Source organism: Lepus europaeus, chromosome 2, assembly GCF_033115175.1.
Source record: "Lepus europaeus isolate LE1 chromosome 2, mLepTim1.pri, whole genome shotgun sequence".
Taxonomy (NCBI): domain Eukaryota; kingdom Metazoa; phylum Chordata; class Mammalia; order Lagomorpha; family Leporidae; genus Lepus; species Lepus europaeus.
The window spans coordinates 28,452,770-28,479,779 of NC_084828.1; the positions used below are offsets into that span (position 1 = coordinate 28,452,770).

Genomic DNA, 27,010 nt, shown 5'->3' on the forward strand with positions numbered 1-27,010 from the left:
ACTCATGACAAGAGCCTAGGGTGATTACTGATGCCATAAACAAGAGTGCCAATTTGTTAAGTCAACAACAGGAGTTATTGTGCACTTACTCCTCATGTAGGATCTCTGTCCTTAATGTGTTGTACATTGTGAATTAATGCTATAACTAGTACTCAAACAGTATTTTACACTTTGTGTTTCTGTGTGGGTGCAAACTGTTGAAATCTTTACTTAATAGTAGATGTTAATTTGCTTTAATATGGAAACAGTTTCCTACCTTTATGTATTCCCTAACATCATGATGTATAACTCAATTATATACAATGTATTTTACAAAAGAAGGATGGGAAATAAAGTTCTTTTGTATGGAAAAAAAAATATTACCCCAACAGGATTGCACAAGCAAATTTGAACAGAGGAAAATTTTCCATGATATTTATTATACCTTAATGAGTTCATGATCATATCAGCTCTTTATTAAAAAATAAAACAGAAATAGATTTTTAAAAGGCTATAATTAAAGAAAATAACTTCTTGAATTTGAGTCAAAAGCATTACAAAAATATTAAATTAAAAACAGCAGAGAGCAGAAATATAGAAATATGCATTGTATATAATGCAAATGTATAAAAAGGCATCAGTCATGTGGTTTGGTGCATTAAGCTGCTGTTTGTGACACCATATCTAGAGTGTCAGTTTGAGTCCTAACTGCACTGTTTCTTATTCAGCTTTCTACTAACTTGCAGTGGTAGATTGCCCAAGTACTTGAGCTCCTGCCGTCCATGTGGAAGGCCAGGATGGGGTTCCTGGATCAGACTTAGCCCTGGCCTGGACCTGACTGATGTGGCCATTTGGAGATTGAACCAGCTGATAAAAGATCTCTCTCTCTCTTTCTCTTTCTCTCTCCCTCTCCCTCTCTCTCTCTCTGTCTCTCTCTCTCTGTGTGTGCATGTGAGTGTTACTCTTTCATAGAAATAAATAAATCATTTAAAGGGAGTTCAAGTATAAAAATAATTAGTAGAATTTTATAGATACAGAGAAATGAATAAGAATATCCAAAGTAAGGAAAATTGGACTCCTGACCCAGGTACCTAGGAAATGAAACAAAAACAACAAAAAGAAATTCAAAACTTTAATAAAGAATTATTTATTTCTGAGATGAAGAAGACACTGAAAGAGGAAAACATTCCAAAATAACTCAAATCAGAATGATTAATTGAAACTTATTCTCTATTGAACCTCAACTATGAGAAAAGAATTCTGTGGGCATACACCCAGAAAAGAAACATATCACACAGAAAAATAAAACATAGTGTTAGCATCAAACATTTCCATATTTACGTTCAGTGTCTGAAAGACAGTTGAGCATCATATCTTCCGTACTCCAAGAAAAAAATGCAAACTTTAATTTATTTATGCAATTCATCCCCTACATCGTACCCTTCAAACATAGAAGAAAGAGGAAGCTATCGCACGTACAAATGAACTCAGGGAATATGGAAAAAATTAGTCCTTTTAAAAAGTGGTTTATAAGAAACCAATTGATGATACACACACAATCAAAAAATGAAGTAGATAGTTATGGAGGAGGGCTAATTCAGTAATTGTAGAGGTTCTGAGGGAAAGATGATATGGCATCAAATATTTGATATCCAGCCAAATTTTCCTGTGTCAATACAATAATAAACAAGATGCAATAAGCAAATGTCTCTAACGATAGTTTCCAAAGATATTTACTGAAAAAGATACTTAATAACACTATAAACAAAGTCAAATTTTTCTTTTGATTCAGTAAGATTTTTATCAACCACCCTCAGGTTTTTAACAAGGAGTTCATTACTGTCCTCCTGCAAATCTTAAAATATATTTTTTACTACTTATTGAATTATTTATTTAGTGGTGAATTAGGCATGTGACTATAAAGAAAATGTCATTGTAAAATTAAAAAAAAAAAAACAAAGAACAAAAGAGGGTGGGGTCGAAGGAAGGAGGGAGGGTTGGTTGGGAAGTGTCATTATGCTCTTGAAACTGTATATATGAAATACATGAAAGTTTCTCCCTTTTATAAATAAAATATTTTAAAATATGTAAACAGACTTATCAAAAGGATCTTGAAATTGTGTGTTATGGAAAATGATGGCAACTGGTACACCCACATCCCATATTGGAGTGCCTATGATCAAACCCCAGCCCTAATTTCTATTCTCGATGCCTGCTAATGCACACTGTGGGAGGCATCAGGTGATGGCCCCAGGAACTGGGTCCCTTCCACCTGTGTGGAACACCCAGAATGTGTTCTGGGTTCCTGGCTTCAACCTGGTCCAGCCCTGGCTGTTAAGGACATCTGGGGAGTAATCAGTGTGTGTGTGTGTATCTATCTATGTATCTATCCACAATTTTCATGATATTTACCTGTCTGGAGCTATATATTTTCATCTCACAAGCAATTAATGTTATTTCTTAGTAACTCTAAGTCTCAGAATTGCATCTATAAAATACATAAAATCTGTTCTCTTTATATTAATAAAAATTCCTGTAAGTCTTTAAATGTTTTTCTCATACATTTAACTTTTTATTGTATTTGGAATTTCATGAGTACTCATGAAGTTACGAGTCTACTCAGGTCAAACACCTATGGATGGTTGTGTACTCATGTTCTGTTTCCTTGGCGTTTGCTTTTGCATATTATGTTAAATGCTTTCTGTTTGCTTTTTCTTTGTTAATTTGTAGAAAGTCTTGATAATTCTGGAGGGTTATTTCCACTTGTTTGCTGTAGTAAACCACATAAGAACGTTCCATCCAAAGCACTCTCATTCATCCCTGTACTCTACAGTTGCTTCCCTTCCTGTGAATGTTCTGCCCACACAGGGCATGCTGAAAGTGACGTGGAGATGGTATCCCAGAAGTCATTCTCAATCAGTGAGCATCACTACTTGGTGAATAATTATCCTTGCTTCCTTGCTCCTTGGTTAGGATAAATCTGATGCCTGTTCTCCCTGTCCCACAAATATCCTCGGCAGGATTAGGGTTCAGCACACCCAGTGGCCACTGACTTGATCACAGTCCTCATTGGCTTTAATTCCCATTCTCACCTTTTCGCTTGCTAGCTCCTCTCATGGAATCTTCCATGTTGCCTTCCAAACAAATCTGAGGACCTCATACAGAAGCATCTGCCTCAGTTCTGTTCTGTCAAACTAAAACATAGGCCGTGAAAAACAAGCCAAAATCCTCCAGTCTTAATTTTACATTCCTTTCTACATATTTTTCTTTAAAAATGAATCTGCACAGGCCAGCATTTTGGCATAGCGTATAAAGCCCCTGCCTAGGATGCTGGTATCCCATATGGGTGCCAGTTCGAATCTCGGCTGCTTCACTTTTAATCCAGCTCTCTGTTAATGGCCTAGGAAAAGCAGTGGAAGATGGCCCAAGTGGGAGACCTAGAGGAGGCTCCTGGCTTTGATGGGCTCAGCCCTGACCACTGGGATGATTTAGGGAATGAACTAGTGGATGAAAGACCTTCCTCTCTCTCTCTCTCTGTCTCTCTCTTTCTCTTTCTCTTTCTCTCTTTCTTTCTCTCTCTCTCTCTCTCTGTAACTCCACCACTCAAATAAATACATAAATCTTAAAAAAAAAAAAAAGTTCCATCTCCATTACCATTATAGCTTCTCCCTGTTTAGCTCTCTGGGACATGGCAGGTAAAGTCCCCAGAACTAGAGTCTCTAGCACATGGGTAATCTGGACTGAGGACGTAGCTCCTAGTTTCAACGGGGCCTCACCCGGCTAGTGTGGGTATTTGCAAAGTGGGCTGACTTTTGGAAGACTCTGTCTGTCCTCTCTTTCTCTATCTCTATCTTTTTCTGCCTTCCAAATAAAAACAATGAGGCTGTGCTATTTTTGGCTAAATTTGCCAATGTTCTTCTTTTTAGTCTTTCATTAAAAACTCTCCCAATGTTTTCATCAAAAATATTCTGTGTTTTCTGCTGTAATGTTTCGGTACTTTTGTGTATACATAATCTACCTGGATTTTCTTTTTCCTTATGGCATGAGATTTATCCAAAAAATGGATAACAAACTCACCCAGGACCGTTTATTTAATAGCCATTCTTTCCTCCCCCATAACAGTCTACTGTTCATAAATGAGGTTTCCATGTGTGCATTAAGTTGTTGATGTGCGTGTTAATCCTTTCCACTTAGGTAATTTCTTTTTCTTACTTGTTTTATTTATTTGGCAGGCAGAGTGACAGAGTGAAAGGGAGAGACAGAGAAAGAGATCTTCCATTTGCTGGTTTACTCCCCAAATGGCCATAAGGCCGAGGCTGTACCAGGCCCAAGTCATGTACCTGGAACGAACTCCATCCAGGTCTCCCATCTGGGTGACAGGGGCACAAGTTCTTTTGCTACAATTACAGGCAGAGCTGATGCTTTGTTTTGGGAGGCTTGTATCAAAGGTGTAGCTTAACTAGCTGGCTATATTTTTTCTGTTCTTGAATTGATAGAACTGATATCATATTCTCTTTATTGCTACAGCTTTATGATGAGTTGTCTTATGTGAAAGGGCAAATACTGTTTGATTTTTATAGTTTTTCTATTTACTTATAGGACATATGATTTGTTCTTTTTCACAATTACCTGATTGTTTTCTTTCAGTTTGTCCTTTATATATGATTGTCTTTTTTCACAACAGATATTCTTCCACTCATTTATTTGATCATAATAACTAGAATTATTTAAAGTGTTTCCTTTGAGGAAAGTTTGTAACCTGAAGGCTGATTTTGTTTCTAAACTGGAGTAAGTCATTTTGGATTTTCAACCATGCATTTAATCTATTGTTATTCTGTTCTTAGAGCAGAGCATGTGAACTCTCTTTGCTAACTACCTTCTCATTTGCTTCTGGAAGGTCAAAATAAATTTAAGTGAACATTCTCCATGATTTTCTGAAAAGTCTTTGTTTCTGCATCAAATACAAAGAGAAAACAGTAATTAAACTTTCACCTTCTTGACTTTTGAAATTCAAGGGTGATCTTTTCTAGGCTCCAATTTTATCAGAGGGTCTGGTCTAATATTAGCATTGTCCCATAGTATCTGAGTCAAATGAACTTCTAATGCCATCACTGGCATCCTTCATTCCATATATATGTAAATCAAAGTTTGCAATTCAATCAAAAATACAAGTATTTCTATAAAATTTATTTCTGTTGTCCTTTTTATTCAACAAATAATTGAGTACAACATGCTATTCTCTTCTTTCAAGAGTAGAAGCAAAGTACTATTGCTCATCTCAGGCTAATTTAATTGGTCACAATTTCAGTGTATTAAGGATTTCTGATCTGGGACTTTCTTACCTCTAGCCAGTTTTACTGACCAGAACAAAAGGCAAATCAGTTTTCTTTCAGAATAGTTTTGGTTTTTCTATTTTGTTTTAATTTATTTTTTTAAATACTGGCTTCAGTTGTTCAAGTACCAGAGGTACACCATACTATAATTATCAGAAAACAGCTTTAATTTTCCCATAAGTCCTAGGTCCACAGTTATGAGTGTAGTTATCTTAACTTATTCTCTTACTGTAATTGGCATGTTTAAACAAAGTCCAGGGCATATGGGCAACGTGCTCTCCACGCAGAATATCTTCTTGAAATAGAAACGAACACTTTATCCCTGCTAGTAAAGCTGTTAACCATTCATTGACAGCTACACATAAGGCCATAAAAAATATGATGCCTTGTTGAAGTGGACTTTCCTTCATGTTAAATCAATACTCTGCTGAATTGCATAACTTCACAATGGTGACATAATCAAGTTAATAAAACTTTTGTTGGTTTCAGTAAGAAGCGTATACACACACGTGTGTTTGTGTGTGTGTATTGGGGAAGAATGTGTGTGTGTGTGTGTTATGTTTTATATACATCTGTGCATGCAAGTTATTTTTGGAATGTCTATCCCCACACACAGCAGGAGAAATACCTTCATAACGATCTGAGTCAGAGGGCAGAAGGTTGATCTGTTAGAACCTCTCTACAAATATCAAGTTCATCTGCCTAGTGACTCATTTGTCTGTCATGAATTTGGGTTTTTCTAATAGTTCCACAAATGATAAAGTATCATTTTTTTGTTTACAACATGAAGTTAATTTCATTCACCTTAACAAATAGACTGATCAGGTGATTAGTATTTACAACTCTAAGCTTCTAAACTCATTACTATATTCTTAAAGATTAACTGCCCTTTGAAAGATTTGATGTATAAAGACCTAATGTTGCCAGAGCAAGTACTCCTTTATACTGACTGGTATGGCTGTCGATGTTGATTGTAATTACTTTACAGATCTCTAAACATTTGAAGATTTTTATCCCCAGTTTGTGCTGAAGTGTGTTTCTCTAGTGTGGAGAATATAGATATATATAGTCTCATACAGTTCTTAAATTAGCAAACCTTTAAAACTAAAAAATGGAATCCAAAAGAAGTGTATCTTCAAGGCACCATGGTCTCAGCTCCTATGAAGTTCTATTTGCAGCTCTCTTTGCCATGTTGGTGGTGCTCTCTGCTGGATTAATTGCAGTGTCTTGGCTGGCAATCAATGCCTCAGAGACAGGTAAGTCGTATGGAGTTGACCACTAAGGGCACTGTCAGATGTGGCACACTTTAATCTCAGCTATCTTGTCAGTATATCTTATTCATTGCTGTGGCTTTAAGTCAAAATAGCTATGTTACACTCAGTTGCTTCTCTGTAGTTTATGTCACAGTATATTAGAAAACGTAATTGGTATATGACTTAATCCAGAATTCAAGCATGAGACTTTTTTTAATTTAAAGAATAAAAATACTATCTTTTTCATTTTCAACATTGAAAAGTAGGTTTGTTGGCATGAGCATTCATTCTGATAGAATCCAATTTATCAACACATTAAATTGTTGACTGCACAAGTCAATAAATATGCAGTTAGTGAAAAATATTCATTTCATTAGAAGAATTTCCTCATTCTCTTATTAGACCAAAAATTCTAATTGTAGCAATGAAGGCAACTTGGATATAAAGGTAGACTTTTAAAGATCTCAAGCTGTCTGAATATCAGCCTGTGATAAATTACAAAATAAGAAAAGAAAGTATTATTTATAGCTGAGTCTATGCCAATATCTTTTCAAACAGCTTCAAATATTATCTGGATATAACAAATCTACGTGGTAGTTGTTATTAGTCTCCTGATTTTACAGATGAGGAATCTGAGACAAAGAATTCAAGGAAATTGCTTAAGTCTGCATCCTAAGTAGGGATCAGAAGTAAGATCCCAAATTAGAAGTCCCAAGTCTAAAACTTGTGCCCTTATTTATCACTTATTAATTTATAACAAATTAAAAAAAAAACTGGAAGCAGAGCAACAACCTGAGCATTAAGTATTTATTTTTCCCATATAATGCTTATATTTTTAAATGATGGGTTATATGTGGGCATTGTAATTCTTTCTGAAAACTCACAGGATAAGATTTCTTACATATGAGTGATTTTAGATTTTCCAAGAATATTCTCAGATTTTGAGTTAGCCAATTTCTTCTACTGGATTAATAAGTTTGAATTATAGTATAATAAAATGATTAAAATTTTTAAAATATTTCAGTATAACTCCTGTCTTATATATTATAGTCACATACAAGGGATACATTTTAAATAAAATATATATTTGTGAATATTTTATATGATTATATAAGCACTTAAAGATTTATAGAAGCCCACTTACACTTTAGAAAAGTGTCTGTTTGGCCTTATTTAAATGATATGAAAATCTTCAAGAATGTAAAACCATTTGAGACTATTAAAATCTTTGATGCTTGGTTAACATGCTAAAGAGAGTTATGTTATAAACTGTAAGGAAAAGAGGCACAGGACACAGAGGAGACAGGATATAAACTCGCAGCCAGAATGAACCTGAGGATTCTTGCCTAATACTCAGAGAAGAATTCTGAATACTGGTCATCTACGATTTCAGAACGAGGCAGCATGATAAGTTTTAACCCTTTTATTTAGTGAGAGAAATGCATAGGAGAGTGAGGACTCTATCTAAAGGAGAGAGAAATCTGGATTCATACCGAGCGTCAGGAGCCAGCCATGTGGAAGAGCATGGAGGCTCCTGCACGGCGCGGGGGCAGCAAGGCGGTCCAGTGCAAAAGGGAAGAAAGGGTTGGCCCACCATGTCCCAGGCCTTTAATCCACTTCCAAAGGGGAGTGGTTCATTAACCTGACTAGCAGATGGGCACACCGGTGTGGTCATGTAGGGGCGTGAGGTCACACAGGGGTGTGGTGAGGGTATGGTCTTCCAGCTCACAAACCTTATCAATTTTGTCCTGTACGCCTGCCTATAACAGTATGACATCAGTATATGACAGATTCTGGGCTGTGAAGCCAGCTACTTCAATGTCAATTTACAAATTTGTTACTTAGGACCTTTATTACCTTGAAAATCTTTTCTGAGCCATTCTTTGCTTTTATAAAAAGTTTTATATTTTTTCAATCATTCATTTGAAAGGCCCAGTAAAAGAAAGAGAGGGAATGTCAGAGAGAGAGAGAGAGAGAGAGAGGGATCTTTTATCTGCTGGTCCCTCCCCAAATTCCTACAATAGCCTGGACAGGGGCAGGCCAAAGTCAGGAACCTGGATCCAGGAACTATAGGACAACAGGGATCAAATACTTGGGCCATCATCTGTTGCTTTCTCAGGTGCATTAGCAGGAAGCTGGATTGAAACAAACTGGTACTCTGATATGAGATACCAGCATCACAAGCAGCAGCTTAACCTGCTGTGCAACAATGCCTGCCCTGTTTCTGAGTCATTCTAAGCCACAATGGCACCATCCTGGAAAAAAAGAAATAACATCTTCTCATAGCATTCATTGTGAGAATTGTGTATCATTATTATTACATTTGCTAATAATGCCATCGTTTTGCTTCCATTGATTCTATTCATTTTAAATATAAATATATCTCTTCTTTTAAAAAAGATTCATTTATTTATTTGGAAGTCAGAGTTACAAAGAGAGAGAAGGAGAGGCAGAGAGGGAGAAAGAGATCTTCCATACACTGGTTCACTCCCCAGTTAGCCGCAAAGGCCGAAGCTGAGCCGATCCAAAGCCAGGAGCCAGGAGCTTCCTCCTGGTCTCCCAAGTGGGTGCAGCGGCCCTTGGGCCAACTTTCACTGTTTTCCCAGGACATAGCAGAGAGCAGGATCAGAAGTGGAGTGGCCAGGACTGGTACTGGTGCCCATATGGAGTGCTGGTATTGTAGGCAGCGGCTTTACCTGCTATTCCACAGCGCTAGTCCCTGTAAATATATCTTAATGAGTTTATTCTAATGAAGAGATTATGCAGGACTTAAGGAAAATGTTATTAGCCATTATATATATTTAATTTGTTAGTCATTTATTTGCACTTTTTCCTATTGAATCAGTATATTTTACCTAGAATTTGTAACTTTTTCAACAGTCATCATCAAAAGCTATAAGGTCATATACAAGTCAATTTTTAAATTTTTTTTATTAAACTTTTATTTAATGAATATAAATTTCCAAAGTACAGCTTATGGGTTACAATGGCTTCCCCCCTCCCATAACTTCCCTCCCGCCCGCAACCCTCCCCTTTCCCGCTCCCTCTCCCCTTCCATTCACATCAAGATTCATTTTCAATTCTCTTTATATACAGAAGATCAGTTTAGTATATATTAGGTAAAGATTTCAACAGTTTGCCCCATATAGCAACACAAAGTGAAAAAGCTACCGTTGGAGTACTAGTTATAGCATTAAATAAGAGTGTACAGCACATTAAAGACAGAGATCCTACATAACATTTTTTTTAAATTAATTAATTTTCTATGCCATTTCCAATTTAACACCAGTTTTTTTTTTTTCATTTCCAATTCTCTTTATATACAGAAGATCAATTCAGTATATAATTAGTACAGACCTCATCAGTTTGTACCCACACAGAAACACAAAGTATAAAAATACTGTTTCAGTACTAGTTATAGCATCACTTCACATTAGACAACACATTTTTTTATTTATAAAGGGGGAAAATTTTCATGTATTTCATATACACAGTTTTAAAAGCAAAATTAAACTTCCCACCCTACCTTCCCTCCCTCCCTCCCTCCCACCTTCCCTCCTCCTCCCTTTCTTATTTTGTTTTTAATTTTTACAATGAAATATTTTCAATTTACTTTACAATCAAAAGCTTAACCCTCCACTGAATAAATAATTCAATGGGAAGTAGGAAAACCACTGTTTCTCAAGAATGTAGGCACAGGTTATCAACAATAATCAAATCTCAAAACATGTATTTCATTCATACATTTTTGTACTCCACATATTATAATTATTAGAATGAAAGAAGTTTCTTCAAAGCTGCTTTCAAAGTAGCACGTACTGAAATCTTCACAGCAATCCACATGATGAAAGCCAGCATAGCCTTGGATGCCAGGGGGTCAAAAAGTATCTGAAAGCAACTACAGAACTTTTAATGGTCCATTTCTCACCATGCTTTCCGGAGTCAGTTCTTATAATTGGTGGCAATGTATCAGACTCTGTTTCTTCCAGCAGGAATTTCAATACCAAAGGGGGAAAAAAAAAAAACAAAAACAAAACAAAAAAACACGGAAGCTCAAGAGTATTAGTATATTTCAAAGAAAAGAAAATTAGAACAGAAAACTAGAATAGAGGCCTATTTATTAATTGTTGAAATGATAAAACAGCTTATTTGTTTATTTATAACAATTCTGAGCAGGCATTACAGTACAGCAGGTTAAGCTGCTGCTTACAATGTCCAAATCCCATGTTGGTGCACCAATTCCATGTGTGGCTCTTCTGCTTCCCAACTAGATTCCTGCTAACACACCTTTGGGAGGCTGCAGATGATGACTCCAGTGCTTTGGCCTCCTGCTAGGGAGACCTGGGAGGAGTTCCAGGTTCTTGGCTTGCACCTGGCCTAGCCCTGGTTTTGTTGGATATCTGGGGAGTACATCAGCAGATGGGAAGATTCTCTCTCTCTCTCTCTCTCTCTCTCTCTCTCTCTCTGCCTTTCAGGTAGCTGAAAGTAAATAAATAAAAACTGTAAATATCTGATTCTGAAACAAGAAGAATAAGTATAAAAAAGCAGACAAAAAAAGTAAGAAGTGCAGGACTCACAAGTCAAGGAAGAATTGCCGGGAAATATGTCTAGCAAGAACTTTACTTCTGCGCCTTAAGCACAATGCCCACATTCTCTCCTGCTCCTAATTCAACATTTCGCTTCTTATTAATTTGTCTAGATCCAGTATTTGGAGACAGTCATGAAGCCAGAGGAACTTTTAAGATAACATCTGGAGCTACATATAATCCTAATTTGCAAGATAAACTGTCAATGGATTTCAAAGTCCTTGCTTTTGACCTTCAGCAAATGGTAGGGGATTGTCTTTCTTCTACTGATTTGACACAACATAGTTTTGCTGACCACTTGCCAAAAGGTATAGATCCCAATTTCTGACCATGAAGAAGTTAGTAATAAGATGTAATATGCCCATTTTTCAGAAGTATATGAACCAAACCACCACAGAGAAAATACCCTCCATCAATTTGAAGCAAAACATAGGAATTACTTTATATAACATTGTGACTACAAGTTGATATATTAAATTTAATATACCTTTGGACTTTTTCTATTTTCAGATAGATGAGATCTTTCAATCAAGTAACTTGAAGAATGAATATAAGAACTCAAGAGTTTTACAATTTGAGTGAGTGTATTCAAAGAATTTCTGCTGATAGAATATAGAATTGCAAAGTGATCATTTTGTTATTAGTTGGAAAATAGTGTCATTGGGTAGGAGAAAAGTATTATTTAAAATTTTCAATATTTTAGAAGAAAAGTATCACAACACAAACTTTCTTTTGTATTTTAGTAGCAAATAATAATTCTGATATTTGAACATATGATGATGTTTGTGTCTCCTGGGTGAAATCTAGTAATACCAGGAAGGGGTTGAGGTTGAATGTACACAGATGCAGACTTATTTTCCAGTGTGCAGTGAACATGTGAGATAAGCTTGCTCTTTATTAGTAAAATGATATGATGTCATCCAGCTGCATTTACACAGTAAATCAGAGGAGACGGGATTTGTTCACGGTTGTACCCAGAGGGCACAAGACTGTATTTTAGAGTAAAGTAAGTGTTCAGTAAATGAATGAATCTTACATTAGATAGATAATGATGGTCTTCCACTGAAGACTATTTGAATCGAGAGATGATATGTGTGTGTGCGCATGTGTGTGTGTATATATATATATGTACATAACTTATAAATGTTATGCTAAGAACACTTCACATGAGATCAACCCTCTTAGCAACTAATTTTTTTTTATTCTTCATGAAGGGAATTCATCCATGTGCTGTTTTTGTATCAATGTATGTGTTGGAGAAAGTCCAGGGCTTCTTATTCTGCCACTTGCTGGCATCAATCTGAATCTACAGTTTTCTAAATCTCAAACTATCAAACGAATAGATGGAATAAATAAATAGATATAAGAATCAGCATGAAATTTAGGAAAGTTATAGGGGCCTTACAATATATAAAATTAAGTTAAAAAGAGAAAAACAACAAAGAAAAGATGTCCCATAAAAATAGAAAGCTAACATAAGAGACTGATTGAGATCTGGTATATCTGTAAAACAGTATACAGGGGCAAAGTCTTCAAGATCACTTAAAATAAAATAACATAGATGGAAAGACACACCTTGGCAAAAAAGAAAAAAGGTGAAAACTCACTGGTTGATCATGTATTTCAGGTCAACCATACTGTGATGTAATTTAAGTGATATTAGCTAATCTATTCTCATAAAATGACTATGAGAGAGATGTCATTATTCAGATTTATAGATATGACACTGAGGTTTGAGATATTAGCTAACTCACTGCCAATTAAACAGTTGGACAATTTTGAGGAATTTCAAGATCATCTCAATTTATAATTGGTCAACATGACTTTTATTTTACATTACAGAGTTGCAAAAGCTCAACCCATTCATTAGACACCTTACATTAAAATGTATAAATTATGTATTAATGATGAGTATGTATTCTATTTTCAGCTTATTATAGTGCTCAATAAGTTAAATATTATAGTCAACACTTTATTATGAAATATGCCTTGTGTTAGATAATTTTATCCCCAGGAGGCTAAGGTGTTTTGAACACATTTAAAATAGGCTAGAGCTAAGCTATGATTCTTGGTAGCTTAAATGTATTAAATGTGTTTTTTGATGTATTTCAACTCACAATGGGTTTATCAGTACATAACTTGTTATAAATTGAGTAGCATCTATATTTGAATCCATTTTTGTTTTGTTTTTCTTTTGACTCAGCATATGTCCTCTTTTCCTATCAGTATGTTATAGTAAGAGTCCCCAGAATACACCAAATTGTTATAGGAAAGGTAGAATAGCTTTTTGTCCTAAAATAGATGATGCAATGAGAAAAACAACTTTATTTTTTAAAGAAATAAAAAGGAAGAAAACATCCCTGGGTTAGGAGAGAGCTCAAACATCAAAAATCAAGGTAAGTAAGGGAAAGCCTGACTCATGCCAGTAGAACACCTAAGTAAGTTAGGCTGACGGCAATAGTCTTACATTACAACTACCAATCTTCCCATTTCTTTACCAGGAAGGTAACTAAGTGTTAGTTTTTAGGCAGTTATCACAGTCTGAGGAGCATGGACAAAGAGAAAATTCCAAAGCCACATATTCAGTGAAAACACAGTGGGCAAGCTCCAGAACAAAGAGCAATTTTACCCTTTTTCATTTTGATGAAATTACTACCTATAAAATTTGAATATTCATTTAATTTTAATTTTATTCATAGATCATTTACTATAGGCCAGGACTTAAAAATTATATATTTTTCTTACTCTTACCAGCTTGTATTCTAGTAGAAATTGTTACAATTTTCTTATTTACATTGTGCATTGATATTTATATTTACTTATTCACTTAGGTGAATAATCCGATAGTTTAGGAGATTAAAAAGCTGTTTAGCTGGTGGAGTCTATTCTCTAAAAAAATGCTATTTTTAAAATGTTAAACTCAGCCTCATTTTGAAAAGAAAATGACATGTTTATATGAGCTGATGATGCTTCTGGTGCCAATTAGTTTAGGGAACTGGTCTCAATACAAACCGTAATATCATCACATACTTGTCAATTTGTTTATCCATGTACTTCTAGAACTACACACTTTTTTCTTCTTCTCTTTTAAGATGTATTTTTTTGAAAGTCAGAGATACAGGGAGAGAAGGAGAGAAAAAGAGGGATCTTCCATCTGCTGTTTTACTCCACAGATGACTACAACAGCCAGGGCTGAGCCAGGCTGAAGCCAGCAACCAGAGCTTCTTCTAGGTCTTGCACATGAGTAGCAAGAAACCAAGAATTTGGCCATCTTCAGCAGATTTTCCCAGGCCATTAGCAGGGAGCTGTTTCAGAAGTGGAGCATCCAGGACTCAAACTGGTACATATATGGGATGCCAACATCACATGCAGCAGTTTAACCTACTTTGCCAAGAAGCCAGCATCAAGTACACAGTTTTGTATATCATCTAATCTATTCTTACTAGAGATTTTTGAGTGTTTAGATGAGCAACCCACCGTGGCTTATCAGTCTAGGGTTCCAATAGTCTAGGTTACTTTTCCAATGTCAGACTGCTAATACTCAATCTGACTGTCTGATATAGTCATGTTATCTTACTAGGGCAAATTCTTTTTTTAAATACTTATTGAAGAAAGGGAAAGGAGCAGTCAAATGTAAAGAGTCAGATATTCAGAAATTCCCAGATTAGTATCTGGTACATGTTTTTTCAACCGAGGGCTCTTTCCCTGTGGATGTGTTACTACGTTCAGTAATTAAACCCACACAGGCCTTTTTGCATGTAAATTTTATTTTTTTAATCTTTATTTTTCCCAGGTATTCACCTTCATTTTTAACCTTTATAAAATTAAACAATTTACAGGAAAACTTGTTGGAGAATCTATACTCAAACAAGGTGAAAGATACTTTATCTTACAATCTTTTTTTCCCCTGACATTTTCTCTTTTCTAATGACTATGTGTGTTTTACTCTCTTCTGAATCACCAAAGATAGGTGATGGAAGTAAGCTGCAGAAAAATCATGAATATGAGAATCCAAGATGGTTTATTAGGGAATAACATATACTGTGCTAAGCTAGGAAAAAACAGAAAAGGAAAAGAAGAGAGGAAGGGAGGGGAGGGGAGGAGAGGAGAGGAGAGGAGAGGAGAGGAGAGGAGAGGAGAGGAGAGGAGAGGAGAGGAAAGGAAAGGAAAGGAAAGGAAAGGAAAGGAAAGGAAAGGAAAGGAAAGAAGAAAAGGCCGGCACCGTGGCTCAATAGGCTAATCCTCCTCCTGTGGCACCGGCACACTCCAGGTCGGGGTACCGGATTCTGTCCCGGTTGCTTCTCTTCCAGGCCAGCTCTCTGCTGTGGCCCAGGAGTGCAGTGGAGGATGGCCCAAGTCCTTGGGCCCTGCACCCACATGGGAGACCAGGAGGAAGCACCTGGCTCCTGGTTTCGGATCAGCGCGGTGCGCTGGCCTCAGCGGCCATTGGAGGGTGAACCAACGGTAAAGGAAGACCTTTCTCTCTGTCTCTCTCACTGTCCACTCTGCATGTAAAAAAAAAAAAAGAAAGAAAGAAAAGAAAAGAAGAAAAGAAAAGACAGAAAAAAACACAGGTGTAGGAATTGCACTCTCAGGGGAAAACTTGACAGAACACTGAAAACTTCACTGGAAATACTAAAAGAGGAAGAGGAATGCTGTGGAGTTGTGTAGAGGGTGCATATGCACAGCACCAACACAAAGGCAACTTCAGCAGCTGAGAGCCAGAGGGAGTGGCAGTTTGGAGACAGAGATGAGACCAGACTGCAGCAACCCATTGTGATATAGCTGAAGGGAGAGTATGGCATGAGTCCAGATTGGAGCCCTGGGGACTAGCAGTTGCTAGTGCTTTCCAGTGGACCCAGTGGAAGTAGAAGGGGGCACATTTATCTCACCCCAACTTTCCCACATCAGCACCCTGATTGAGAAAGGGCAGGTGCCATTTTTGGTTTTGGCAGCATCTGCGGAACCCTTTGTGCATGCACACAGCAACTGGCTGGGACGGGAAGCATTCTTGGCAGTACTGGAAGCAATGGCAGGTAGGGAGTAATATTCATCCAGTGGCTCTTGTATATGCATGTGATCCAGAGATTCTAGGAGAAGGAACAATCTGCAGTGCCCACTGACTTTGAGCTTGACCAAGAGGTGGCTGGGCAACCACGTGGGATGGTGAGGCACCCACAACCTCCTAAGATCAAGATGCATAGCATAGGTGGCGCTATCTCAGGAAATAACTGCCTCTCTGTTGACAAGACAGGATGGCAGGGCAGAGAAACTTCTGGACCCAGCCACTGTGGGAGTCTTGGGTGCTGAGACCATGGGTACTTGGTGATTAAATGAGAAGGTACAGGGTATAGCTGGGTATTGAGTTCTACTATGCCCAAATTGGGTGTTACCCTAGATAGTCTCCCCCCACCCGCAGCACTGAACAGAGCTCTCTGGCCACACCCAACACACAATTTTTGGTATTTACTGACAGTGTAGACATTCCACTAAGCCACAGAGGCATAGCTCAAAGATAAAAGCCAACAGAGGAAAAAAAATCAACTCCACAAATACCTAAAAACAATGCAGAAATACAAGAAACAAGGATAAGGATGACATCATGACTTGTCCCCCCAAAAAGAGGAACACAACATTTCAATATTAGAATGCAAAGATGAAGAGATTGAGGAAATGCCAGAAACAATTAAAAATTTAATGATAGGATTACTCAAAAGTGATCAGAAGCAAGTCAGTGAACTAAAGAAAACCATATGTGACATGAATGAAAAGTTTTCCTATGAAATTCAGATTTTAAAGAGAAATCAAAATGAAATATTAGAAATAAAGAATTCAATAGCTCAAATAAAGAATGTGATGGAAAGCCTTAACAGCAGACTTGGCAAGGCAGAAGAAAGAATATCCAAAGAGTGTTGGAGATTTGTGGGATACTATCAATCGACCCAACATGCAAGTCTTAGGAGTTCTTGAAGGTGTGGAAAAATAGAATGGAGTAGGAGGACTTTTAGTGAAATAATTACAGAAAACTTCCCTAATTTGGAGAAAGAAACGACGTCCAGGTACAGGAAGCACATAGAACTCCTAACAGACATGAACAGAAAATATCTTCACCATGATACATTGTAGTCAAATTTTCCACAGTAAAACATAAAGAAAAGATTCTAAAATGTGCACAAGAGAAACACCAGATTACTATCAGAGGATCTCCAATTAGACTCACAGCTGACTTCTCATCAGAAATCCTACAGACTAGAAGGGAATGGTGAGACATAGTCCAAGTCTTAAAAGAAGAAAACTGTGAATCCAGAATACTGCACCCTGAAAAGCATTCATTTATGAATTAAGGTGAAGTAAAGACTTTCATAACTAATAGAAACTGAAAGAATTTGTCGCCACTCATCCAGCCTTACAAAAGATGCTTAAGGATGTGCTACACACAGAAACACAGAAAGATAGCATCATTATAAAAGAATGCAAAGGCATAAAATCCCCCAGTAAAAGTACAAAAGAAGGCCAGCGCCATGGCTCAATAGACTAATCCTCCACCTGCGGCACTGGCACACTGGGTTCTAGTCCCGGTTGGGGTGCTGGATTCTGTCCTGGTTGCCCCTCTTCCAGGCCAGCTCTCTGCTATGGCCTGGGAGTGCAGTGGAGGATGGCCCAAGTGCTTGGGCCCTGCACCTGCATGGGAGACCAGGAGAAGCACCTGGCTCCTGGCTTCGGATCAGCGCCATGTGGTGGCCACAGTGCACCGGCCGCGGCAGCCATTGGAGGGTGCACTAATGGCAAAAGGAAGACCTTTCTCTCTGTCTGTCTCTCTCTCTCTCTCACTGTCCACTCTGCCTGTCAAAAAGAAAAAAAAAGTACAAAAGAAATCTAAAGTAAATAATGGGAATATTTGTGGAAAAATGGCAGGGCCAAGTTGTTACTTATCAATAGTCACCTTGAATGTAAATGGCCTCAACTGTCCAGTTAAAACATATAGACCAGCTGAATGGATTAAAAAAACAAGACCTATCTATTTGCTGCCTACAGAAATACATCTAACCAATAAAGACACATGAGGACTGAAAGTGAATGGATGGGAAAAGATATTCCATGCTAACAGAAGTCTGAATATAGACCCTCAATAGGATCCAGCCATCCTACTCCTGGGAATTTACCCAAACCAAAAGATATCATTATATGAAAGAGTTATTTGTACCACCATGTTTATTGCAACACAATTCACAATAGCTAAGATATGGAATCAACCCAGATGTCCTTCAACTATTGACTGGATAAAGAAATTATGGTATATGTACACTATGGAGTACTACTTAGCTTTAAAAAAACTGAAATCCTGTCTTTTGTAACAAGATGCATGCAACTGGAAACCATTATACTTAGTCAAATTATCCAGTCCCAAAAGACAGATATTATATGTTTACTGTGATCCAAAATAACTAATAGAGTCATTTCCTGAAATGTAATGTATTGAAGTGAAATAGACATTTTGAGAGTCAATGATTGTTTATATCCCTTCCACTGAGGAACAGTTTTTTTTTTTTTCTAATTTTTGATTTGTTTTGTTTTGTTTTTCTCTTCATGCTGTTTATTGAGCTCTTTTACTTAGAGTAGGGTTAACTATATGATCATTAAGTATACTGAAAATAGATCTTTGTAAAAATTAAGAATGGGAATATGAGAGGGAGGGGAGGAAGGTTTGGAGTATGGCAGAAGGGAGGGTGGTGGAGGTCTGTCACCATATTCCTAAATCTGTAAGCATGAAATATGAAACCTGTATAAAATAAATAAAATTTAAAAAAGAAAACTCACAAATAAATGTACAATGATTTCATTAAGTTGTGAAATATCTTTTGTAGGATTATTTTAGTGGATTTGATATGTGGCAATCCATGAATGATCAGTAAGGGTTTTTTTTCTCATTAAAATTATAGGACATTTGAAATTTGATATGAATTTATTATTTTTTCATAATTGTGTTTTCATAAAAGATAGAGGCAAGTTAAAAATATGGTAAAATATAGTAGAGTCTACTGTAATCCTTACAGTTAATATAATTTGAAGATACTAAAAAATGAGAGCCTTTATTAATAAGAATGTCAGAGATGAAGATGTATGCAACTGTGTAGATTAAAAATTATAATTTACTTTTTCTTTTACTTTCTCCTGAAAACAATACTTTGTGAACATGTTTGTTTTTAGCTCAGATTTTGAAAATCAGTTCTTCAAATGTGATGTGATAAGAAATATGTTACCTTGCAGTTTTTATAATCTCCAAAAAGCAGCATTTCTCTTATCTTCTGAAAATTCTCTTTGGTTTAGTCTAAATAAATACCCCTCAAATTCTATCAGATACAGCATGCTAGAAAGATAATACAGAGTGCAAAGTTAACATCATCTTATAGTGGAATAAAACTTAAGAAAAAAATGTAGTGTTCTTCACTTCATGCTAATAGGAAGTGAAAGTACAAGATGAGAGTAAACATGGGTATTAAAAAAAGTAGAGAACACATTGTGGGCATTTGGCCCAGTGGTTAAGATCCCTGCTGTCCAATAATAGTGCACTTGGGTTTGATACACTTATGCCAACTTCCTGCTAAAGTGAATTCTGAGAGGAAGCAGTGATGGCCCAATTAATTGGGATAAGTGGGTCCGTGAAACCCACATAGCAGATCTATATTGAGTTCTTGGCCTCCAATTTTAGTCCTGGCCTGACTTGCAGCCCGTGTGTGTGTGTGTGTGTGTAAAGTAGAAAAGTAGATGGACGCACTCTGTCTTTGTTCCTCTTCCTCTGCCTATGAAAAAATAATGAAAATTTAAAAATATAAAACATATTAAAATGCCTCTGGAAAATTGAGACAAATAGTTTTATATTATCAACACTGGTTCAAAGAAATGATCACTCAGAAATCTATTTATTTTTCACTTATTTATTATATATTATGTGGAACCAGCCATTTAACTAGATTGTGAGATCACAGATGTTAAGAGAGTTATCAAGGAGCTCACTTAACTACTATTGTTAAGACATTTGTCTCTTGTATTGTATTTAGAACTGTTTTCTCTTTTTATGTGTTTATTTTGGATAAGCTATTAACTTATAAAACTATAAGTTTTTAACTGCCTCGCTACAAAGAGTACCTTAGAGTTAAGTGATGAATATAAACATTCATTAATAATATAAATAATTAATAATAAATTAAGCTCAGAAGTACCTATGGAGGTGACAGTCCAGAATTGCTGCCTGCAGGGATATAAAATATCGTGGAGGTACAACAGAGTAGAGAAACATTAATTGATGTTGCTAGGTGATACTTTGCAAGCTGTAATACATATAGTTCGTGTGATAGTGCAAGAAAAAGATTTCAGATGATATAGCATAGCTTGAGTCACTGCTTGGGTCTACAGTACTCACAGCCTTAGAAGAAGATCGTTTTGTCCCAGTGAGAATAAAGAGATTGATACATCTTAAAATGGACAATGGTATAACACACAAAAGTTGGGAATTCTACACACGCACACACACACACGATTATCTATTTTATATATTAGAAAGGCAAAGACAGAGACAGGGAGAGATGTCTTCCATCTGCTAGTTCACTCTCCCAATAACCACTAGGTCTGACAGAAGCCAATCAGGAAATCAATCTGGATCTCCCACATGGGTGGCAGAGACCCAAGAACTTAAGTCATTACCTGCTGCCTCCCAGGATCTGCATTAGCAGGAAACTGGAATGGAAAGAAGAGCCAGGACTTGAACCCAAGCCCTGAGATATGAAATGCAGGTGTCTCAAGCAGCAGTTTAACCTGCTGTGCAAATACCCCTGGGAATCCATTTTCAATGTTGTTATGGACATCCAACAGACTGCATATTCAATAATCATTGTTAGTACCATGTTTTACTTATTGCCTTATGAGTTCATACACATTTATGTTTATTGTATTTTATATTATCTATTCTTCCCAATCAAAAGTTTACTTCTTTACTTCTCTTCCAATGAATCAATGCATCTACATCTTTGCATATCACTGTTTCAAATACCTTAAGATTAGTAATCCAGGATTCAATTTCAAAAAATGCTTCCTCATTCCTTTTAGGCTTCTGCACTAGCCTAACCACATTATCTCCACACCTTCAAAAGCATCCTGTTTCTCCATTTTGTATTATTTTTAGTAACCTAGAGCGTCATTCCTCTTCCTACTATGTATTGAATGCATTCTTACAGTAGATTAAGATCTGGTCCATGCTACATGTTCAGAGACATTTAACTGCCACCCTTTCTGAATTAGGTACTTCACCTACCTGCTCATTTAGTACCTTGTATCTACATGTGAAATACAATCCTCACATTGCAAAGTAATTACCTATTGTCTTTTTATTTACTATGTTATGAACTCCCTCTGGAAAGAACGTATCTTTGATATCTGTATTTTCAGAACCTAACTAATGCCTGCCTCTCAATATGTGCTTTAAAAAGTCCTAGCAAATAAATGAAAAGTTTAACACCTGTTAATAATATCTGAATACATTGTTAACTGTTATCACATTGTCCTTGAATTTTTATTCTACCAATATAAAAGTAACTATACTCTCAACATGATTTTAAGTTTATGTTGGAATATAATTTAGAAATAAAGGTTAAGTAGGTCTCTCAAAGTGTAGGTGTGTTAATATGTGAGAGTCCCTTGAACTGGAAGTAGGTCATGGAAGGTTTTGTGAAAAAATGGGAGCCTAGTCTTAGAAGCATAGGTAGGGACTACTTGAGTAGAGAAGAAAAGGGAAACCATTTCTGGCAAAGAAAGAATCCATGTCACATAATGAGCTGCCTGGCTGGCACTGAGGTCCATTAAGAAGATGCTGAGACACCATGAAAGTGGTGACCATGAGCCTAAGGATTTAACTTGTTTAAATGAGAATCATTAGAGATTGGCAGATCATCGAAGAAACACAACAGGCCTGACTTTGCAGAAAAGCTAGTTTCATATCTTAGATCAAGAGCAATTGAATTGAAAATCCTGGAGACAGAAATACCTGATGTATGATCTTCTCATGAGTCTTGACATCAGTAAAAGAATTCTTCTCAATAACTAAGTAGAGGTAGGAGAGTCAAATCAAAGGCAAAGAGATCACACTTAGAAAACTGACAGAAATCGACTGAACATTATTTAATGAGCAAAAGGCATGTCAGGGCCCTGCTACTTCCTGTTGGAACAAAACTAATTCTAACCAATGGAAGGCAAAATGAAAAGATGTGCGAAGCTTCTTTTTGTAAGAAGGGGGCTTAATGTTTTTCTTTATCTATCTGTATCCTCTCTGTTTCTTTCTTTCTCATCTATTTATCTGTCTATACTTATTACCCTTTATTCCACGGTATATCCTTATCATCTTCATCCCAATAGCTGATCCTGCATCCATTGACTGTATTCTTTCCTACAAAAAATATCCATTGTCGGTTTATTATCTGTCACATCCTCTATTGTTATCTCAATATCAGCACTAGAGGATGCACATGGACTCCCAAAATAGGTTAATGCTTTTTGGTCTTTCAAAAGTGTAATTTTAAAAATATTTGTTTAATATTTATTAATATAAAACCACGCACTCAAGATTGGTTTGCTTGATTGTCCACTTTAAGCTATTCATCTAAGTCAGAGTGAGTGAAATCAGTTTCTTTTTCCCTATTCTGTAGAAGATTTAATCTGGAGGTCTGCATGAAAGCATCAATTCAGATTTATTTCTGAAAGGTTTAATCTTCCTTAGGAGACCGTCTGGGTACTTGCTTCTTAATCAGCTTCTGCCATTGTAGAGCCTTTTAGGATAATTATGCTAAATCGGAACTTCTTTCTAATCTTCATTTTTTCCATATTGGGAAATTTGGCTGAATACAAACTTTCATATACAGGCTTGGTGGGCTATCAAAACCCCAGCATTTTATTTAATATTTAGTATGGAATCCTTATTTTTTTAGATGGTAAACTCACTATCCATGAAGCTATGAATTATTTGATGTGAGGAATTATTGCTCTCCCTTCCTTTATAGCTAACTAAGAGGCCAGAATAGTGCCCGAATATTGATAAATATTTTTAATGATTCTCAAATATCATACATCAGTGAGGAGATATTTTTCCTGGTGATAACTAAAGTACTTCTAAATCAAAAATGAATTTTTTTTGACAGGCAGAGTGGACAGTGAGAGAGAGAGACAGAGAGAAATGTCTTCCTTTTCAATTGGTTCACCCTCCAATGTCTGCTGTGGCAGGTGCACCACGGCCGGCGCACCGCACAGATCTGAAGCCAGGAGCCAGGTGCTTCTCCTGGTCTCCCATGTGGGTGCAGGGGCCAAGGACCTGGGCCATCCTCCACTGCACTCCCAGGCCATAGCAGAGAGCTGGACTGGAAGAGGGGCAACCGGGACGGAATCCGGCGCCCCGACCGGGACTAGAACCCAGTGTGTCGGTGCCACAAGGCGGAGGATTAGCCTATTGAGCGGCGGCACCGGCCTCAAAAGTGAATTTCTGAAAATTAAATGTAAAAGAATTTTATGAAAATATCTATAAGATAAATTACAGATTAGTATTCTGGAGACTGAAAAGGGGAAGAGAAAAAAAGGAATATGGAGGCAGGAGGGAGTAACACAAAAATCTTTAGGATTACTTGAAGTAATCATATGTAAATAGACTCATTCCATTCATAGTAAACAGTGGCAGACTTACAATTAGCTTTATAAATTATTTTACTTTTAAAATCCAATGAATAAAATCAGTGAAGTTGAATCATCACCTAACAATATCCACATCAACTATAAACAAAGAAAAAATCAAAAATTCTTAAAATTTTCTTTATTTTTTAATTTAATTGGAGTCATATCACACTTGGGGGTATTAAGTAAAAAATTTTCAAAAGATTTTATTTATTTATTTGAGAGGTAGAGTTATAGACAGAGAGAGAGAGAGGTTGTCCATCCGCTGGTTCACTCCCCAAATGGTTACAACGGCTAGAGCTGAGCCGAATAAAAGCCAGGAGCCAGGAGATTTTCTGGGTCTCTGACATTGGTGCAGGGGCCGAAGCACTCAGGCCATCTTCCACTGCCTTCCCAGGCCACAGCAGAGAGCTGGATCAGGAGAGAAGCAAACGGGACTAGAACCAGTGCCCATATGGGATGCCTACGCAGCAGGCAGAAGATTAACCTACTGAGCCGCAGTGCCAGCCCCTAAAGTCAGATTATAGCATTCAGAATACTAAACTTAGTCAATAACCTTTTCCTCTTAACTGGGGCAAATATTTTAGCCTTCTTGCCTGCTAGCTTGTGAGTGTGTAGGTGTGTGTGAGTGTGTGTGTGTTCCTTTAGATGCTCGGGAAAACAGTGAACTGCTTTCCTTTAGAAATTCTTTCTGAATTCTGGATTGTGAAAAGTACTTTTTCTCTGAGAACATTTGGTAGTAGATTCTTTTAATAAAATGTAATTTACCCTTTGGGGCAGTATGCAGTTTATTTTGCCCTTTGAGCACAGATGTGTCACAATCTTATAAAAGACTTGTTTACTCAGCAACTCTAAAGGTCATCAATATCATGAAGAGAATATGGTATAGGAAACATTTTGATGTATTACACACAGGCTCTCTGTACACAATGATCAGATTTATCTGCTAAAATAAACTCAGATATTCTATGGGAACTAGTATTTTGAAATGAATATAGCCACTTTTTCTTTTTTTTTCCCATAAAGGAAGAATATTCTTTTTATTTTAATAAATAAAATCAATCTCACAGCAATGATAGGAATTATTACAAAAGTACTAAAATAATGGTCCCAACTGTTTTATGAGGTGAAACATAAATGTTTATTTTTTTTATTTCTACTAAATATCTCTTTTATTTTAACATTTACATTGAGTAACAAAATACATTCTAAAGAGTATTCTTTAGATACAGTGGATAGAGGATATGTAACTTTTATCCTGGCAAGCTATAAATTATTAAGCACAATATATAATTCACAACTAAGAGGACATATCTCTCATGCAAAGATGTATCATGCCTGAGGAGGAACTAATCCAGCCATTTTCAACTCAGTGAAGGAAAATTCCAGTTTTAAAGTTTTGCTGTCCAAAGCATTTTAACTCTTCTACTTACAATTAAAATAAAATAAAAGTAAGTTTTCCATCAAATTAAATATGTGGCATTTATATAAAGAGAAAACACAAATTCAATCAGAATTTAAATTATTTAGTTTGAATCCACGGATGAATGCTGATAAGGGATTGAATACACATCATAATGGGGATTGTTCACTCTTAGTTTACATAACTATTTGACTCCTGTCCATTTAAGAATTTAGGGAGTGAGGCTGGTAGAGGAAATAAAGGGTGAAGAAGAAAGAGGGAAACAGAAGGAGAAGGAGGAGCGAGACTATTTCTGAATTATGGAGGAAATAAAACAATATTTGCTTCCCCCACAAAAGAAATGCTATTCCCTTTTGCATTTAAAGATAAAGTTCTAATAAAATGTAGCACAATAAAATCCTGGATCCGCCTCTCAGATAAATATGCTATGATCCCTTTCCTGATGACAAATAGTTCATCCTAAGTGTTGTTAGAAGCAGTGTTGAGTTGAGAAGATAGGAAGTATATGAAAAGGCATGTGGGAGATGGAAAACCTAGGTTTTTTCCTATCTCACACTAATCAGCTGTATAATGCTGGGCCAAAGTTCCATGATGCCGAGCCTCAATGGCCTTATTGCTAAAATGAAAATGTTGGCTTATATCAGAACCAAAGATAGAGTAATCTCGTTTTCTGAAGCTGCTATTTAAATAAATCAGAGATGAAGCCGGAGAGAGGAGTGCCAATTCTAAGTCTTAAAATTTCAATTAACATAAAGCATAGACTAAATGTGTCTTAAACATTTAATGTCTATTGAAAGCAGAAGAAATCTATAGATATTTCAACAGAGGTTAATTCAGGGATGCAACAGCAATATGTTTTCTAGGAGTCAGCGTTTCCATTCTTTCACCATGTTGTCCTTAGCTTGGCAGCTACCATGTACACCCTGTTCCCCAGAAGAGATGTGGCTGTTTCAGCAATCATATTCACAAACACAATTATGTTCAATAAGGAAAGTAATATTTCATGGTGAGTCTTTTATTATGTATGGAGAAGTTTTCTGGAAATTTCTTTTCAGTTTTCCTCATAGACTCCATTGACCAGGGTTTGGTCACATACTCTTTGAGAAATCTAGAATTGATCTGAAAAATAGTTAAAGAAAATGTCACTTTCCAGGGAAAATAGAGAGGTATTCTTCAACAAAATTAGGGATTAGCCATCATGGGAAAATGGACAAGTGTGAATGAGTAGATAAAAAATGTGAAAAGGCCACCATCGTGGTATAATGAGTAAAGCTGCCAACTGCAATGAAGCATCTCATTTGGGCACCAGTTTGAGTTCTGGCTGCTCCACTTCCAGTCCAGATCCCTGCTGTGTGCCTCAGAAGACAGCGGAAGATGGTCCAAGTCCTTAGGCCCCTGTCACCTACATGAGAGACAAGGAGGAAGCTTTGAGCTCCTGGCTTCGGGCCAGTTGTTGTCACCATCTGGGGAATGAACCAGCAGATGGGAGATTTCTCTCGGTGTCTCTTCCTCTCTCTCTCTTACTCTTTTTATTTATTTATTTATTTATTTTTAATTTTATTTTTATTTTTTATTTTTGACAGGCAGAGTGGACAGTGAGAGAGAGAGAGAAACAGAGAGAAAGGTCTTCCTTTGCCATTGGTTCACCCTCCAACGGCCATCGCGGCCAGTGCGCTGCGGCCGGTGCATGGTGCTGATCCGAAGCAAGGAGCCAGGTGCTTCTCCTGG

The 27,010-nt window shown here is 36.7% G+C and overlaps 1 protein-coding gene across 1 annotated transcript in view; it reads left to right on the forward strand.

Annotated features, from left to right (window-relative positions):
* Window positions 1-6,423: 6,423 nt before the first annotated feature.
* Window positions 6,424-27,010, forward strand: part of TMPRSS15 (transmembrane serine protease 15) — a 134,632-nt gene continuing 114,045 nt past the window's right edge. Inside the window, exons 1-3 of the mRNA XM_062180224.1 lie at window positions 6,424-6,568; window positions 11,265-11,395; window positions 11,662-11,729. Coding sequence (XP_062036208.1) covers window positions 6,424-6,568; window positions 11,265-11,395; window positions 11,662-11,729 — 344 coding nt within the window. The remainder of the gene's footprint in view (window positions 6,569-11,264; window positions 11,396-11,661; window positions 11,730-27,010) is intronic.